We start from the raw sequence: 19,439 nt of genomic DNA, 5'->3' as shown, positions 1-19,439 counted from the left end.
TACTCTCCCATCTCAAAATCTTTAACAACAACATCTGCAAAGGCCCTTTTGCCATTTTCACGGGTATTAGGAGGTAGGATATGGACATCTGTTGGAGGGCCACTATTCTATGAACACGAATTTTTCATTGTATTTTATCCCGTCTCTCTAAATGTGTTTATTTCTTCCATCATCACATTCTCTCTCTTAGTCAACTTGTGTATTTGTCTACCTGAATAACTACACCCTGACAGCTGTGGCACGAGTGTGGGGGTTACTATAAAGGCTGGAAAGTCATGGTCAGCCATGCTGACAATTTTGTTCAAGTTAATTTTTCCCTATCTATCATTTCTCATCAGACAAAGCTACTTTCATTGTGTTTCGAAGGGTTCTAAGTAATCCCTGGCAAGGCGCTTCCTAACTCGGCGTTAGAGGTAATGGTGGATGCCGAGCATCCTCACTCTGCCTCCCGTTCTCTGAACTGCTCGTTCTCTGTGATTGAAACCTCCGAGCTTCCTTTCTCTCCTGGAATACCTAAGGAGGTGACCGCCTCACTTCGCTACCGCTGGGGCTGGAGGCCTGGGCATGCGCACTGGCCGCAGCGGACCGGTGGGGATCAACCCGGTCTCTCCTTTTTTCAACTCCGGACCGGTCTGGCTGGTTCCGACAGCTGGGGAATTCAGGTGTCCCGCCCCTCCGTAGCCCGGAGCAGCGCAGACCCGCGCCTCCGCCCTTTTCCCCTACTGCTTCCAGCTCCTAGGAGTGAAAGCCGCTACAAAGGCCTTGAATGAGGCGTGTGTGGGATTATTGAGTCGTAAACCACTAGGGGATCCAATCGCCCCACAAACCAGCATCTATCGGAGGAGGAAGAGGAGAGGGAGAAGGCAGAGAGCTGAGCGCTCGTTGTCGCCGGCGTGCAGCGGTGCAGCGGCGGGGAGAGGCCAGGCCCCCGCCCCCGTCCCGGCCATGCACCGCCTCGCCCGCGGCGGCTCCAGGCACCACACTCTCCGCCAGGGCTGCGCCCGCCGTGGCAACAACGAGCTCCTGTGGCCGCCCGCACCGTCCACGGAGGAGCAGTGCCCGCCCTCCCCACCCCCACCGCTGATCTCTGCGCACCCGGGACACGCAGCCGAGCAGCCCTCGCCGCCCCCTGTCAACTTCGAGCAGGAGAAGCAACTTTGACAGTAGCTGCGGGTTTCGAACCCCGCTGCTCCTCAGCAGCAGCAGCCTCGCTTGTTGCTGGGGTTAGCGGGGCAAGAGTTTCTAGGGCGCATCTGCGCTGCATCTGGCTGTTTTGCAACCTGTTTCCAGCGAACCGGGAACGGGCTTGCAGCTGCTTGGTCGTCAGGAGGGGAACTTCTTTCCCGTAGTTCACCTCGGCTCGCTACTGGGTAAAGCGGTATCGGAAGGATGTAAATAGGCAGGGCAGCCGTTACCAAGAAGGCGATCACCCAAAGGCAGGGAGGAGCGTGGGGCTTCGTCCGGGATTCTCCCAGTGGCAACATTTAATCAACAGTCAGGTGTTGGTTGCAACTTTTCAAGGTCGGCACCGGGAGTGGAGAGTCTCTCTCCGGACCTTGGGGATCGCAGCGCCCAGGTTGGGTTGGGCTGAGAAATGCACTGGACGCTAATGGATGATAGAGCGGGAGGGCTGTGACCCCAGGACCCATCCCCCAACCTCCCCGTAATCTCCCGTCCCCCGCTGCCGGGGCGGGGGTAAGTGACATGTGTCTAACTCTCAGCAGCAACTTAGGGAGCAGGTGTCGGTCCTAAACAGGAGCCGCGGCTGCCGGGTGCGCCCTCGCGGAGCCATGCGGGCCGCGGGCGCGCCTTCCACCCGCACCTCGCGGCTGCTGCTTCTGCTTCTGCTCCTGCTCAAGGTGTCTGTCTCTGCTGCCCTCGGGTCCGCCCCTGCGCCCAGGAACAAAACTTGTCTGGGGGAAAGCTGTTCATCTGCACTGAGCCAGCTTCGCAGCAGGGACGCTTGGGGACCGGGTAATTCTGCAGGAGAAGACCTTCTACTAACCCGTGAGGCCGGGGAGGGGGAGCAGGAAGCAGCGGTACGTGTGGCGCCCTCCTGGGACCAACCCGCCGCCCGGGGTAGGGACCCAGGTGCTGGCAGATGGGCGGAGGCGTCTGCGGCGGAGCCCTCGGGACCTCCAGACAGGCCGCCTGGCGCCTGGAAGTGGAGAGTTGCCCGGGATCGGGAGTCCCCGGGAACTTTGGGGAGAGGGAACCCCACGGCTCTCCAACTCTTCCTTCAGACCTCAGAGGAAAAGGAGAAGGGTCCGAGAGGCGCTGGCATTTCCGGGCGCAGCCAGGAGCCGGGTGCGAAGACGGAACCCGGAGCCAGCGACGTTTATTACTGGCCACGGAGAACCGGGAAACACCAAGGTTCCCACCATGACCCCCTGCCCAAGACGGTCAGTGGGCCCTCGGGGCACGAAAGACGGATGATTGCACCCCCTGGAAGGGCGCTGGCCCACAATGGGTCCTCAGGCGAAGGGGGCCACGAACGCGGGGACCCCCGCCGGGGAAACAGCACGAACCGGAGCTTGCGACTGAAGAACCCCTTCTACCCGCTGACCCAGGAGTCGTACGGAGCCTATGCGGTCATGTGTTTGTCGGTGGTGATCTTTGGAACGGGCATCATTGGCAACCTGGCGGTGATGTGCATAGTGTGTCATAACTACTACATGCGGAGCATCTCCAACTCCCTCCTGGCCAACCTGGCCTTCTGGGACTTTCTCATCATCTTCTTTTGCCTTCCACTCGTCATCTTTCACGAGCTGACGAAGAAGTGGCTGCTGGAGGACTTCTCCTGCAAGATCGTGCCCTACATCGAGGTAATGCCTTCCAGGGGGTCTCAAGCTACTGGCTTTCCCCATTTCCAGGGTTTATCGCATCAGAACTGCTGCTCCACGCACCTGCCTGGCCGCTGAACCCCGTTAAGTGAACTCCTTTCACTTTTCCTCTGGGTCCCTCCTTTATGTCTCGTGCCAATTATTTATGCATCGATCTGTCTATCTCTCTCTCTCTCTCTCTCTCTCTCTATCATCATCATCATCTATCCATCATCTATCTGAAAGCAGTAACTTTGTTCACTCACCTTCAAACTCATCTGCTCCCAGATTGTGCAATAGTTTTGATCTCATGTGTAGAATTACTTAGATTTAAAATTTATCTCTCTGAATATAGTATGATATATTTCTGACTTGGCACCTAGCAGAGATTCTAGAGTTAATAAATGGCCAGTCCATAGTTGTTATCAGAATCAACAAGAAAAAAAACTTGTCGTTTCTCTACTAGATTGCTAGGCTCCAACATGATTTTTTCCCCAACAAGATTACTGCATTTTTAAAAAATATATCAAAATAGGATTAATCTTTTATTTAATAAAGGAACCTGCCTCTCTTTGTCAGTTGGCTTCATGATGTATTAATAACCTCCTAAATTAGTTTGTGTCTTTGGCCGTTTGCCCTGTGTCCCATCTAAATTCTCAAGTAATTTCTTGTTTCTTTCTGTTTCCTTCTCAGTTTCTTAACAATTTTATTTATTGTGTATGAATGAGCTCAAGCAAACATGACACCTTGGCCAACAGGACACAGAATTTATTTAGTATTCTCAAAGTATATATGTTTGCCATTTGTGAGGGTATAAGGGATTGGCTATTTTAAGGCATTAACACTAAGACTAGAAAAATTCTCGACTAGGGGCAAGTAATAGATTCTAACTTTAAGAAACAAAAATCTTTCTGAGTAAAATTTGACTGTTTTATCCTAAAGCTAGTGTCCTGCACTGTAATTATGGGAGTTGGAATTTGCTCTTTAAATGGCCTCTCTTTAAACACCAGCTCTTGGAAGGAGCCCAAGTGCTTTGTTGCCAGTTGTGTTTTTAGCCAGCTGGCCCTTGATTACCTCCATTCATAGTGCCTGTTTCATTTATGGAAGCAGAAGAAGGGAAACTGTAAATATTCCTGAGCCCCTGATCCTGTCTGGCACCAGGGCCAGTGACACTATGTTCAACATTGTTGCAGGGCCTAAAGCTAGGGGATAAATAAACAGAAAACAGTACCTACTTAGAAGGACCAAGGCAAGAGACAGTAAATAAGACCCTCTGTTAACCTGGCAGGGATCAGATGCAGAATCATCCCATGCTTGCTAAATCAGCTGTTGCTACTTTACCAGGATCCAGGATTTCTCTTGTTGCCAAGCTCCAAGTAGCTTTGAAATACCTAATTGATTTGGTAGGCAGTTCAATTTTGAATTGTAGAGCAGGTAGTTGAATTTATATTAGAGAATATGTGTCTACCATATGTCTTTTCTAGGTCAATTTCAATTTAAAATGTCTTCAATTGTTTGAATAATGCAGAAGAAATTGACATATGTAAAGAAGAGACAAAAGTAAACCGTAAAGGGAACGGGAGAGTAACCCCAATACGAGAGGAATGTATTGGCTTGTCTTAAATGTATTGGACACGTACCTTTATCATCAGGGGAAAAAACAATAATGAAGAACCTTTATCATCAGGGGAAAAAACAATAATGAAGACAGAAATACAGAAGCTGGGGAAAGAAAACAATTTACCAAAATTCTTGAAAAAAACTTTAAAAGAATCCCATCCAAATTCAGAAAAAAAAAAAGAAAAAATTTGGTTAATTTAATGAGACCTGTGAGTTGTGAGTGATGGTATTTATTATGTATGGGTTTTAATTTTCATTTTCTAATTCTAAGAATTTTTTAAAAATGTATACTGTACTTTCATTTGTATTTCATCTTCTAATTTGGTCTTGTAATGTGTTTTGCTTTTTCCAGTGTTTTTATTTTTAATATTTCTGAGTTATTTAAAAATTTTATCCACAATTAATTTTTATTTTTATTGGGGTATAATTGACATATAATATTATATTAGTTTTAGGTATATAACATAATGATTTGATGTTTGTATACCTTGTGAAATGGTCACCACAATAAGTTTAGTTAATATCTCTTACCTTGCATAGTTAAGCCTTTTTTTCTTGTGATGACAACTTTTAAGATCTTTCTTAGCAGCATTCAAATATGCGGTACAGTATTATTACCTATTTTAACCATGCTGTACATTGCATTTGTGACTTGTTTGTTTTGTAACTGGCAGTTCGAACCTTTTGGCCCCCTACAACCATCTTTTTCACCCCACCCCCTCATCCTGCTTCTGGCAACCATCAGTCAGTTCTCTGTGTTTACGAACTTGGTTTAGGTTTTTTTTTTTGATGTTTTTAGAATCCACATATAAGTGAAATTATACAGTATTTGTCTTTCTGTCTGACTTATTTCACTTAGCAAAATGCCCTCAAGACCCACCCATGTTGTTGATTTTATTCTTTTTTCATGGCTGAATAATATTCCATGGTGTGTATGTACCACACCTTCTTTATTCATTCATCTGTTAGTCGATACTTAGGTTGTTTCCGTATCTTGGCTATTGTAATTAATGCCACAGTAAATATGAGGGTACACATATCTTTTTCAAGTTAGTGCTTTTTTATTCTTTAGAGAATTTCCAAGGAGTGGAATTCCTAGATCATATGGTAGTCTATTTTGCATTTTTTTCAGAAATCTCCATACTGTTTTCCATAGTAACCACAATTTATTTTTATTGATTTTTACAAATTTTCTCTTTCATATTCTCTTTTGCCTTCCTTTCCTTTTCTACCACATTTCTTTTATTTTCTACAACGTGGGTACTAGCATAATCTTAAGGGGGTAATGGAATTTTGGGGAGAGGTGGGTTTGCATGGAAAAATAGGAGACATTTCTTCAGCAGAAATTACAGATCTTTGCAATTTGCATTCAACTCTTTATTTTAATTTGTTGTCATAAGGCCTGAGGAGAACACCCTGCTTCCAAGATTTATCACCAGAGAGAGAGATTTTTAATCATATTTAATATTGATTTGAACAGAAATATACTAGGAACTGTTGTAGTTGATAACTTATTCCAGGACTATGATGCCTTTGTGGCCTAATGATAAGTCCCATAAGGACCAAAGGCACATAGAGTGGTAAAAAAGGGGAATAAGAGAGAAGGAAATCTGGACAGATGGTAGCCATTCCAACAGATTCATTATTTTAAACTGGTTTATGAGATAGTCATCAGAGAAAAACTATACTCAAAGCAATAGAAGGAGAGAGAGATAGGGTGGGAGAGACAGGGAGGACGGGAGGGAGGGACCCAGGGAGCCAGGGAGCAGAGAGAGAGAGAGATGGAATGGAGGTCTGGCCGTGGATTACAATAGGAGAATGGCAGAGGAGTTCCCTATCACACCATTCCCTTAAGGATCTAAAAAAGGTTAAAGCCAAATAATTCAGGCATTGAATGTGGCAACTGAAATGGCTTTTTGCTCATTACTTGGTGGAAACCAACCAGAGTCGATGTATCATCTGATCCAGATCCGCAACTAAATATTTATTTGTTTGGATCTTAGTTGGAAGCTTTGAATTATATAGACTGTTTCTTAGTTTAAGAACTCACATGTTCATGGTGTGTGGTAGAGGCAGAAGACATCAAATAGTTCTAAGATAATCCCAGCTCCAACTGTATTTTTTTAACTTTATTTTCTTGGGATACAAGATTCATAGATAAAGGTGGAAAATGAATAAAGAGAATGAATCTCACCAGGGCCTCAGGACTAGGGAGGATTTGTGAAACTTCTGGAATCTCTTGTCTTGAAAAGAGCCAGATTTTCCAATGGCTTTAGAAATACCGGTTTTCAACTGAATGAAACAAACGGCCCTTTCATTGCCTTAGATGATAGTTAGCACTGACGGGTAAGAAAGGATGGTTTTGGAAGCTGAGGTTGATAGTGCCGCACAGGTATGCGATGCTACACAGGTGTCCCTAGAATCTCTACATTCAAGTGATAGCACATCTATCACAGCAGATGGCAAATTTGCTTGAGTGGTGGAGTAGCCATTAGGTATTCTAATGGACTTTTAAGTGGAAACATACAGTTTCATGAGCAATTTGAAAGTTACTAATAATATTCTTAGGGAAAATAGACTCAGTGTGTGAGAATGGTACTTAACAAATATTTTATGACTTCCCATTAATCCCTTTGTACTCATTTTCTGCACTCCCATGCAAATGAAAATATTTAGCTGATAACTCTTGCAGAAAGGGAAAGAAGTTACAGAGTATGCTCTTTTTTATAACTTCATTCATGAACAGTGTAAGATGAAATTTACTGTATTTGGGTCCCACACAAGAAATAAAAGCTTTATGACATTCAAATGTGAAATTCAAATAATTTTCTTAACTATTGATTATATTAAGAATGCTATTTTTTCTAAAGCTTGGCAATGAGGTATAAATAGGAACATGATTTTTCTTTACTTATCTTCTAGAAATATTAGTTGACATTCAGCTTTTAGGGATTATATATAAAACAGCAGCCCCCAACAACTGATTAAGGAACAGTGTGAATAATTCATTTCCTATAATCCTTTTCCATATATGTCATCATTCATTCACTTATTCACTATACATCCATTCATCAAACATATATTGGGCTTTTTTTTTCTATGATAGACACTATGTTAGGAGTAGACAGGAGTGGACGAGGGAGGGGAAGAGCTGAAAAAATGTCCAGGATGGACACATAGATGAGTTACTGCTGCTCAAGTTTATAAGAAAGTAAGACAATGTTTTACCATGTGATGAATACCATAGTAAAGATTTAACCAAGGTTTAAAAAAGATTTAAACTCTATGAAAGTTGAGAAATGGCCCTGGAATGGGTCAGTGCACAATTGTACTTGGTAATGACCAAAGATAGAACAATTAAAGTAAAAAACTGTGCTCCCTCATTCTTTCTGAATGATATTTTTACGGTTAGTTTTCATAAATGCCATACAGCCTAGGTTTGTGGTGAAAAGTTACATCTATGAAAATGTTAATTCCTCCATTCTTGTTTTCTCAGTCTTTCCTGAGATAGGAGACTCAGAAGAGTAATTGGCAAAATAATTGGATAGATAGGACAGTCCTAGGCATTTCATTCAGAAAACAGAATTATTCCAAATATTCTTTTCTTTTAATTTTTTAAAAATTTGTATTGTTTATTCCAAATATTCTTAAATATTTAATTATTATTTAGAATAGGATGCCTGAGATAACCATCTCTGCTTTATAATGATTAGCCATTAATAATCATAAGGATATTAATTAAATCAAATTTTAACATTTTACTTAAATGACTGGCTGATATAGCACTGTAATAACAGTACATTAAATTGAGTCCCTTCCTTCTGAAAATCTGAATGACTTACCTGTTATTCAATTTGACCTTAGAGAACCTAGGAAGAAAGGCTAACAAGAGAGGTACTTTAGATCCTATTATTGAGTGGGGTGAAGGGAAGCATAAGGAATTCTTTTTCAAGAATTGTAATACTCTCTTAAGCACAAAGAGTGAGGACTTTTCCTGAGTTCCTGAGAACTGCCAAGGTATCTGGTTGTGTCAACAAAGCATCCTTCAGCAGGGAAAAGGAACCAAATATATCTGCAGAAACAAAATAGATGTGAGCATGTATGTCTACTACCTAAGGCTGAGTAGGTGTGGGTCTCCTTGGTCCTTTGCTCTTACACAGCTTGGACCCTGATAGAATGTTTCCCCTTTAATAGCCCTTCCTGTGTGCTGCAGCCAGATTCAACAGTGTGACACTGGATGCACAGGGATCTGTGTCTGGGATGTGGACTGTGGGGAGACGACTGGATGGGCTTCTATGTGGTGAGGTTTGTCTCTGGCGCTGCACTTCTGCTCCCATCCCCAGGGTCCCTCCTGTCGTTTTACTTCCCAAGAATTGACCTGCCAACACGCCATAATTAACTCAACAGTGTTGCCAAGACTAACTCTTAAATATCCTAGTTCTTAGTGCCAGAAGAGATGATCTCATCCAAAATTTCAAGGTGGAATGGAGAAAAGGATTGTGGCAACCTCAAGTATGGGGTCTTTCCATTTGTGAAGTGGGTATAGATACTTTCCATAAACACAGGATATAATCACAGTGCCAGGCTTATTTCTGAGACGGGATATTTTGTTTGTGAATTTGTGATAGTTTCCAGTATCATTTGTCAGGACATTCAAGTGGACATAGCATTATCAAGGCCAAGGTCATTGATTCGATACCTGCCTGGAATGAGTCATCTTTATTCCGTCTATGACTGACTGTACTTAAGGCCACAATTTTTACTCCCTCCTCATCATTCTCTACCTTCTGACTTTCCTCCTACCTTTACTGTCTTCTCCTTGGGTCAAACCTCTCCTGTACAGGAAAAACATCTGTTAACTAATTCACAGCAAGATGTGAGATTTAGAGATATTTGCCTTTTGCAAGAGGATTGAATGAGAAAGAGTACTACTTCCTTAACAGACTACCAAGGAAACTTATACAGAAATTTTGTCTTAAAATGTGGTTTCTCAGTATCATTCAAATCATAATTACCCAAGACACATGGAGGAGGCCAACCCCAACTTTGTTTTCATTCAGGTTGGCCGTCATGCAAATCAGTGTTGTTAGGCACAGGGAAAAGAGGTAACCATTTGTTACTATTTCTTTGGAAACTCATTAGAATCCCTAATTAAAAAAACAGAAAGTCTAAGTAACTTGAAGTTTGATTAAAAACATCATAAAGATACTAAGCCTTGAAAACGGGACTGTAGCTTGGGGAAAATAACTGTGTTTTGAAATGAATTTCTAATTATTGACAATGATTATGGAATATATAACTTTCTTAAGACCTGTTGATTCCAATAGATGGTTTTCCATCTTAGGACGAATGATGTTAATGACTGTTTTCCTACTACAGGAGAAATACAGTGTGTTTCAAAAGTCAGAAGTCACAGTTGGTAGGAAACCTTATGTCAAGGTGAGATTATAAAGGGCTATAAAGGTAAAGAAAGATTTATGGAATCAAGACAAATTTGGGGATGATATATTGGCTTTTAAATAGTCTCAGTTTTGTTTTTATAATAATTAAGAGCGTGTTATCAAGCTTATGCAAGGGAGAGGCGGGTGGAGAATGAGGCAGTGATGAGAGTTAATGCCTTCAAAATATTTTTCCCCACGGCATTGGGAATCACCTATAGATGAAATAGGTTGAGTACAATTGAAATAAATGGACGTTTATGACATGTGGGTGTAAGAGATTAAATCCCAGTGATCCTGCTAAAGGTAAGAAGCTTCTCTGGCTGTGGAAGAGTGGCCGGGAAGAGCTCTGTCAGTTCGGAGATGTGTGCATGCTTGGGGGGTGAGACACACCTCTCCCACTCACTCTGTGCTGGTTTGGAAACACTAATGGAAGCGTGTCATGGCTGTAGCATCATGATTTGCACGCATTCTGAAATGAAGTCTTTGATAAAGGCCATCTTGTTCATATCTGTGTGATAAACAGTGGCTCTGATAAATATGGTATCCTCGAGTGTTCAAAGAAGTGTCTCTTCCTGAGGAAGTTGCCCCAAAGTGCTGTAAGGAATAGGATTATGGAAAATGCAGGAGGAAGCCAAAGGCAGACAAACTCGAGCCATTTAGAGTTTTCAAAGGAAAACTCTACCCTGTGCTCCTCCTGCTATTTTCTTAATTGTTAGGCCTGTAACCACAGACTCATAATAGATAATCATTCATGGCCCAAATGAATGGGTTTTCTTAACAATAATGCCCTTGTTTGGAGGGTTACTTGTAAACAAAGGGCAGGACAGAAATAAATGCACTTCAACATCTTTTTGAGATAAAACACGTTAGGCTAGAGTACAGTTATCATGACTTTGGTTAGAAATTTTCCTATTTTATAAAAATCAGTGTATTCCAGTCGCTTTGCTGTAGTTAACATGTAGATTTAATTTCATATGAAAGAAATTTTGCTTGGACATACAGTGGTCTTTTCTTCCCTCCCATCAAGGTTATCATTGATTTCTATGAGGAGGTTTAGTAAAAGGTACTCTTTACCTGGTTAAGAGTTGGACCTTAGGTGATCTGTGTTGTCTGTTTCCTAGCTTCCTCTCATTTCATGACGCTTTCTTATTTGTCTGTAGTAAGCTTCTGTCTGAGAAATGGAGCAATAGCTAACACAGGATCTTCACAGGTGACTGCTTTTCATAAAGTATCCGTATGCTCTTTTTTCATGTTATTTGGAATGAACAGGGATTTAATGTCCTGCAAAGTGAATATGGTGGCCCCGGTTTTTGCGTGACGTGAAGTCTGTCTTGCATTAGACACTTCACCAGCGGGGAGGACACTTGGCCCTGGAGTTGCTGCTTTCCCACCCGAGGGCTCAGGTCTAGACTTCCGCCCCTGCCAGTCCTGTTTTGATGCCGGGCTGCAGGTGGCTGCAGCCACCGGAAGCCTCCCAGCTCCGGTGCTGACCCGGCAGGGCGGAAGGAGCTTTACTCTTGTGACTCTGGGAAACAAAGAAAAGCAGAGCACTGCTGTTTGCGAAACGATTTAAGAGTCATTTCTTTTGATTCTTTTGATTTTGTAGTTTGATGCCAGTCCCCTCAAAATGCTCGATATCTTAATTTCCCCAATAGTTAAATATTTCTACTTTCAGCTCTCCTCTGGTGTTGAGTCCCAAAATTAATAGCCTCGTCTGTTAAAAGTGTTTACAGTTCTGATTTTGTGGATGTTAATTGTTCCTCCCACTGCAGTTTAATTAATAAGAGATTGCATCTTACTCATTTCACCTCTCAGGATGTTGCTTCAAAGAACTAACATCTAAGCTAATGCTTAACAGCTTTACTCCCAAGAGCATATTTTATAGTGATATTGAATTTTAGCAATGAGCTATGGTCATTAAATGCATAAGATCCAGCATTCATGATACAGTTTTATAATTGCATATAATTGCACCATTCATCTTGGTAGAATTTCTAATGAGCTGCATGTAAACAAGTATATTTAAAATCTGTGACAGAAATCTTTTCATGTTACCCCAACATTTAGCTATTTTAATTACATGGATGTATTTCATATCAGAGTAAGCAGAAATTAGCATATCATCCATTATCCAGATGATTTTTATCAATTAACTTCTGAGGTGTGCAGTTAGTTCTTTATAGATGTTTAAAGCTTTCTGTAAATGCTTTGGGAAAGCAGTACGCAGGGAATTTGCACCTTTCGGGCTCTCTCACATCGGGCAATGGAATGCGTAAGTGAGTTTGTGGCAAACTGTCTGAAGTAAGAGCAGTGCAGGCAGCAACAGCAGCAGTGAGTAGACATCTAAGACTGGCATGGGGCTGCGGTTGCTGTGGCAACTGTGTTGTAAGCTCTCTTTGCATTTGGGGCAGTGTTTTATTTTTAAATTTTTTTTTAGAGGCTTCTTTAAAACTCTCTCTGTAGCTCCCTTCCTGGACAGTTCACCCTCTTTTAGCTGGATGTGGATAGCAGGGAATAGTATCAGAGAGAAGTACAATTTGAAAACAGGAAGCTGTATGCAGGAGTTCCTGCAATTAGTCTATGAAAATTGGGAAGGTTCTCTCAATCCATGAATCATCAAGAGGATTACGGATCAGACATGTCTGAGGTTCTGACTCAGGACTAAAGCTTTTAGGAATATGGCCGAAGAACTGAGGATCTTCAAAAAAAAAAAAAAATACAGTACAGAAGAGTTGCTGGGCAAAAAAGTTGGATCACATGTAAGTCTTGATGGCTTAAAATTTGTCCCAGCTTTTGTTATCATGTGAGATGAAATATAGAGAACCTAGGAACCCCTGTTTTGCTTTTCGAAGCAGTTAATGTCCTCTAATTAAGAGTGAATGTGCAGCACAGTTTATCACATCCAAGGAGTGGCAATCGAACACGCCCATCTTAATACACGTCCACCCCACCCACATTCATTTCCTATTACTTCTCAAGAGATGTTTTGCAACCGACTTGTGGTTAGGTATGCAAATGCTAGCTAGCTCTTGTGATAATTGGTCCAGATTTTAAATCTGTAGATTTAAAATTTTAAATCGGGGAGATTACTTGGGGAGAAGATGCTACCCCTGGTGCGTTTCTTGCAAATAATGATAGAAAACTACCAAGAAAATAGATGTTTTGAGCCTCTAAGAGATTGCCTCTCTTTAGAGCCACTAGCATTTTTATATCACCAAGCTATCTTTTTAATAGAACTATTATTCATAATTTAGAAAGAGTGCACAGCAGAAACCTTGCAGCTCGGTATTGTGGGCTGACTCAGGGTATGTCGTGCCAGGGAAGCGCACACTGACTTGGCTGAGTGAGGGCCGCACAGACAGCCTTGCAGGGGATGTGTGTATGTTTGATTGTTTGAGAATTTTTTGTTTTGTTTTACATTCTTATAGAAAAATTAATCAAAATACTTCAAAAACTAAAATTTAAAGGTAAAGTTTCAAAAATCTCTAAAATAGAATACTGCAATTTTCACATGATACTATTTGAAGTAGACTTTCAGAAAATGCCAAGTCCTTCTCAGATTTCCATTCAAAGTATGGCAATTACTGACATTCAAAAAATATAATCTGATCTTGGGACAATTGCACAATGTGGACCTCAATTTTAAGAATTATTCTGAGTTTTCAGCATAGGTGCAAAATAAATTTCCATCAAGGTGAGGAACTTATAAATTTGAAGGTTAATTTTCAAAATGTGAATGTAAAGATGACTCTTTTCTTAATAGAAGACTTAGTAGAAGTCATATTAAATTGATATTTCTTATATTAGTGTTTATATAAAACTTCCCGAAAATAGTGAAGTAAAAATTGTGGTTATCAACTCAATCATGACCTCTTGTTCTGCACTGACCTAGAGCTTTGTTAGTCCTATTTTTTCATACAGTTAAACCCCTCAGTATATCTCATTTTCAGACTGTCTCCAGTAATAGTAGAATAGTCAGGGCATGGATACAATGTCCTTATTTTCCATATTAGAAGTAGTAGACACTGACTAACCTGTAGTGCCTAAGAAGAGGAGAGACTATTTGATGTTGGAACTGTCAGAATCCATAAGGCATGCTGGGTACTGGCGCTGAGGGAGAGCCTAGGACTTCTCTCCTGCCCAGAGTTCTGTATGAGATTGGAAGCCAGGCTCCCTCTTCGAGCAAGGACTTCCGCCACCTGGTCATCACCAAAACCTGTTATCTGGAAGTCATGGATGGTTTCTCCCTCTGGAACAAGAAACGACTCTTCCAAGAAAGATGAGGGAACCCCATGAAGATTTCCTGCTGAACAAGCAGCTGCATGGGCAGATACAGAAAGTGTTTGGGAAAGAACTCCTGAATTATTCTTTGAGTCTGAGTCAGGGAAAATTTCATTCATTACTATGCATACTTGACAACATAATCCTGTAGATCTTCTCTTTTCTTAATTTGGATAACATTGGGCAGCTATCAGAAATCTGCAAAAAACTCCACAAGATGCGTAACAGTGAAGAATTCTGGGAGAAATTTAGAACTTTACAGGTTAAAAATGCTTTTGATACAAAGAAAATAGGGATAACCATTTATAAGAAGCTGCAAGCTTTTCATCAAAATGCAGCACAACAGACGATCACACAGGAAGACAGACGACATTTTTCTAAACTTAACTGGAGTGACAAAATTTAAAAAAGATAAGGATTTAAACGGAACTTTCTTATAACAGTTACTACCATTAGAACTTGTAGCTGAGATTGGGTTGAAGTAGTTATCTGGTGGATTTAAGTTGGATGATTTGTTTAAAAAAATAAACTTATTTTCTCTCAAAAAAACAGATCCACAAGGCAAGCTGCCATTGTTCTGGGGAGAGTGACAGCTGAATGGAGTACATAAACAACTCATGTTTTGAGTGCTGAAATTGTTATAACAAATGGTTTTCCTTTTGCCAACATTTTTTCCTTGTCACCTTGCCAAGGCATAACCTATAGCTGTGCTTAAACATTTCCACTAGCAAAGGGAGAAGTGAGTGCACATATTCAGGTGCCTGGGATGCAGCCCAAAGCATCCCGTCCACGCAGGGAGTTTTCTTTTAGTCTCCTGTTTTTTTCTGAATCCTTTTGAATCTCTTAGCATCTATTCATTGTCCTTGCTTAAATATATACATAATGACCACATTTATTAAACACTAAATCACTTCCATTTCCCCCAAATTAGTTGAGTAAATTTGATGTTCCCAGATGGTCACTGAGAACCATCTTCCCACTTCTGAGTGAGAAAACTGCCTCTTATTCTTTTCTCTACCTCCAGTATCTAGCACAGTCCTGTGCAGAGAGTCATTATCGATAAATCTGTGCCTGCGTTGAATGCATGCCTACGTACCCTATTAGAGTGTATGCATGATGCACAATAAATATTTTATACATAGATTATTGAATCATAGTATGTTTACATTAGGAGCATGCATTAATATTCCTGGGAAAACCTCTGTGTGAAAAAATATATATTCGTGTTTTGGGTTTGTAACTTCCAATTTGATTTATTGAGATGTCTGGACCATATGCATGTGAGAGCAATTCCTCTTTGCATCCAGTGCTCTCTGTGGCCAGCGTCAGTTTTCTGATCTGAAGTCTTGCCCCGGAGGGAGTATTTAGACATTCTATTTGGTTCCTTTTTGGGGCATATTTTCATGGATTTTTATATCTTCTATTTTCTTTGATATTCCCTCATTATCTCATATTTCTTTAAATTTGATGATCATATTTATTTCATGGTAACTGTACTTATATCTGATTCTGTGACTCGTTTCTTCTGGCAAATGAGCTCATAGTGGTGGATTGTTCCTTGCATATAGTGATTTTTAATTTTGAATCCCTATTCCTGGAATTTTATCTATGCAATTTATTTGAAGCCTTCTTCCAGAGAGGTTTTGTGTTCACTTGTCTGGTGCCTAGGACAATTTTAAGTAACATTTTGGGTTTCTCTGTACCACACAGATGGTGTGATTACTGGCTCTAGTTCAGTGTACATTCAGGCTCCTGGTTAGAATTTGCCCTTCTCTCTCAATTCCCCAGTTCACCCAGACTCAAAGGCTAACATCCAGACAAGTTTCTCCACTGTCTTGCTTGATTGATTTTTTTCTCCTTATGCCCATAAAGATGTCACTATATGGGGCTTTCCAAATTAATAAGGGATCTTTGACCTAAACCCCACTCACGGTGACTGCAGGCTTGTTTCCTACCTCTGTGTACCCGTGTCCCCTCCTTCCAACTAAAACTGACTTGGACACCTCATCAGGATTGGCAGATGCCCCCAAAGCAACCATGCTGTGTGGGGTGAGGGTGGGACTGGACTGGGGGTGGGGGCGGTTGTCACTGACCTGTTTGGAATTTGTGCTCTCCTTGATTTTGACCTCTGGAGAATTTTCCTTTCCTGTTTTTCATAGTTGTGTGCAAAGATAATATTAAAACACTTTTATTTGCATTTAGGAGAAATTGGAAGAGATCTCTACTCATCTAGTTTGTTGGAAACAATAAGCTCTTGAATGTTTTTTGCTCAGTGTAAGGCATGCTATTGACCCTCACAATGGAAAACATGGCCATCCTTTTCACTAATGAAAACGGATACACTCAATTGTCCTTACTCCTTATCTAGATCATCCACTGGCAGGCGTTTTCATGGCGACTGAAATTCTTGGGGTCTCTGTGTTTTTCTCTACAATAAAATGGTATTGGGCTAAATGATCTTTATGGATCCTTTCAGCTCTAAAATTACCATGCCTTATTATTCCAGGAAATTACCTCTCTCTCTCCCTCCCCAATCTGTATTTATTGCTTTAGTGTTTGGGGTTTTTTACAGCTACCACCCACAGGTGAGATCACCCATATTCTGTGTTCCTCCCACAGGTCGCTTCTCTTGGCGTCACGACCTTCACCTTATGTGCTCTGTGTATAGACCGCTTCCGCGCTGCCACCAATGTACAGATGTACTACGAGATGATCGAAAACTGCTCTTCCACAACTGCCAAACTTGCTGTCATATGGGTCGGTGCCCTACTGTTGGCTCTTCCAGAAGTCGTTCTTCGCCAGCTGAGCAAGGAGGATTTGGGCTTCAGCGGCCGAGCTCCCGCGGAGCGCTGCATTATAAAGATCTCTCCTGATTTGCCGGACACCATCTATGTTTTAGCCCTTACCTACGACAGTGCGAGGCTCTGGTGGTATTTTGGCTGTTACTTCTGTTTGCCCACACTTTTCACCATCACCTGCTCCTTAGTGACCGCAAGGAAAATCCGCAAGGCAGAGAAAGCTTGTAGCCGAGGGAATAAGCGGCAGATTCAGCTAGAAAGCCAGATGAACTGCACAGTGGTGGCTTTGACCATTTTATATGGCTTTTGCATTATTCCTGAGAATATCTGCAACATTGTTACCGCCTACATGGCTACAGGGGTTTCCCAGCAGACAGTGGACCTTCTCAATATCATCAGCCAGTTCCTGTTGTTCTTCAAGTCCTGCGTCACGCCGGTCCTCCTGTTCTGCCTGTGCAAGCCCTTCAGTCGGGCCTTCATGGAGTGCTGCTGCTGTTGCTGCGACGAGTGCATTCAGAAGTCATCAACAGTGACCAGCGATGACAATGACAATGAGTACACCACAGAGCTGGAACTCTCACCGTTTAGTACCATACGCCGTGAAATGTCCACTTTTGCTTCTGTTGGAACTCATTGCTGAAGGACATTTGGTTTGGTTAAATTTTTTTGTTTGATTTTCATACCCTGTGAAAGTTTTTACTTCGTATTTTTCCTTACTGGCAAATAAATGCAAAAAGAAGAAAAAGAGAGAGAGAAAGAGAAATATTAACTACTGTAGGACTGATTTTGCAAATTAATATTTGTGCTTTGAAAAATGTTTATATTTAGTTATTTAAGAAGTATGAGGAAGCCCATAGTTTTAGATCATTTTATCTAGTATGGTGCTAATATTTTATCTGAGAAAAGTCACTGCACCTTAATTGCTAATTTTCTTTCTTTTCAAAATATAATCACTGTATATTGAATATAGCCATGTGATTTTGTAGGTTATTTTATGTTTGAGTTGTGATTGAAGGTATATTGTATATAGTATCATGAGATGATTTGTAGATAAAAATATTCACAAAGTAGCACCAATAAATTACACTTTATTCTTTAATGTCATTGTCAATCTACTTTTAACCAATTTTCAATAAATCATTTAATTGCCTTAAATACACAATTACTGGTTCTATGCACAATTTAAAATTGGCCTTATTATTTTATAATTTTATTTTCCTTTAAGGCAGGTAATCACTGTGCCATAAAGTTTTCTTCATAGTACTATTTGTATGCATGACTCATAAAACTATATTATATGTTAAAACAAGTTGTATTTTTAATATTCAGATATAGATGTAAAATTACTTCCAAATATTTATAAAATATGAATAAATAGACAGCAGAGTAGGAAGGGACTATCTTATTTTTTTTAATTTACCTCTGAACTAGCGTGTAGAGCTATAGGTTTTCCTCTGAGGGACAACGAGCAGAATCGAGGGCTGGGAAACAACGCACTTGTCAGCTGACTGCCTCTGCACCCCGACCTGTGGTGCACTGTGAGTCTTGTGTGGAGCACTGGGAATTCTAATTTTTCTCCTTTTGAAAGATGAACTTGATTAAATCTGGGTGATTTAAATTCCTTAAGTAGAATGAAAGTACAGTAGTGGAATAATAAACTATATATCTTGATGAGAACACTTGAATATTCAAATGCTACCTTTAAATCTATATTCCATAAACTTCCAGCAAAAAACAAACCCTCTCCGTTGCAGTAATTTGAGCTCCTTCAGGAGCTGAAGTTGGAGCAGTTGTGTGGGATGCCTGCCAGTGGGACACCCGTCTAAATCAGATGGCAGGGACATTGACCTGGTGACCCAGTGTGGTTGTAGCGTCTCTGTCTTCAGAAAAAGCACAGAGGGGAATGCAATGTCCCAGCTGGAAACCACTCTCTGTGTTTTCTGCTTGTCAGTTTCTATACTCTTTGGAGTAACTGATAGCACCATCTTCCTTCCAGATTCGAACATGATGTTATTTAAATCATTACACTTTAGTGCTAGAAAAATAAAGATACTTAACCCACATGAATCCCAGATATGAGAGTGCCCAGAATATCTCCATTTTCTCAGTCGGTACCATTCAAAGGGATGTCTTCCCTTTCTGTCTGTATTCTAAGGCATTTGAAAGAGAATAAGAACAAGGCATCATTGTCTTCTTACAGTTGGCTGTAATGTCTCTGGAAAACTTCTGCAGGACACCTGAACTAAGTGTTGGCTGCTTAGAAGATCGACAGTTGTGATTGCCAGTGTCTCTCATAATATTTAGTCAATTTTATAAATAAACAACATTAATGGAACACATGGTATAGAAAAGGTTCTATGCTATTACTGCAGTAGATAAAAGTATATAGTAGATAAAAGGATAAAGTATAGAGTTTAGGGTCCGACTTTACACAACCAGGCAGGGTGGGAGGAATGAGACAAATACTGCAACAACTA

At 41.1% G+C, this 19,439-nt stretch overlaps 1 protein-coding gene across 1 annotated transcript; it reads left to right on the top strand.

The window, feature by feature from the left end:
• The first annotated feature begins 593 nt into the window (after positions 1 to 593).
• On the top strand, positions 594 to 18,695 carry GPR37 (G protein-coupled receptor 37). The gene is made up of 2 exons (XM_024555111.3): positions 594 to 2,825; positions 16,784 to 18,695. The coding sequence occupies exons 1-2, from the start codon at positions 1,791 to 1,793 to the stop codon at positions 17,600 to 17,602; spliced, it is 1,854 nt and encodes a 617-aa protein (XP_024410879.2). The 5' UTR covers positions 594 to 1,790; the 3' UTR covers positions 17,603 to 18,695.
• Positions 18,696 to 19,439: the final 744 nt, after the last annotated feature.

The sequence above is a fragment of the Desmodus rotundus genome, chromosome 6 (assembly GCF_022682495.2).
Source record: "Desmodus rotundus isolate HL8 chromosome 6, HLdesRot8A.1, whole genome shotgun sequence".
In the NCBI taxonomy this organism is placed as follows: domain Eukaryota; kingdom Metazoa; phylum Chordata; class Mammalia; order Chiroptera; family Phyllostomidae; genus Desmodus; species Desmodus rotundus.
The sequence above is the reverse complement of the archived record's forward strand: the minus strand, read 5'-3'. Positions and strand labels throughout refer to the sequence as shown.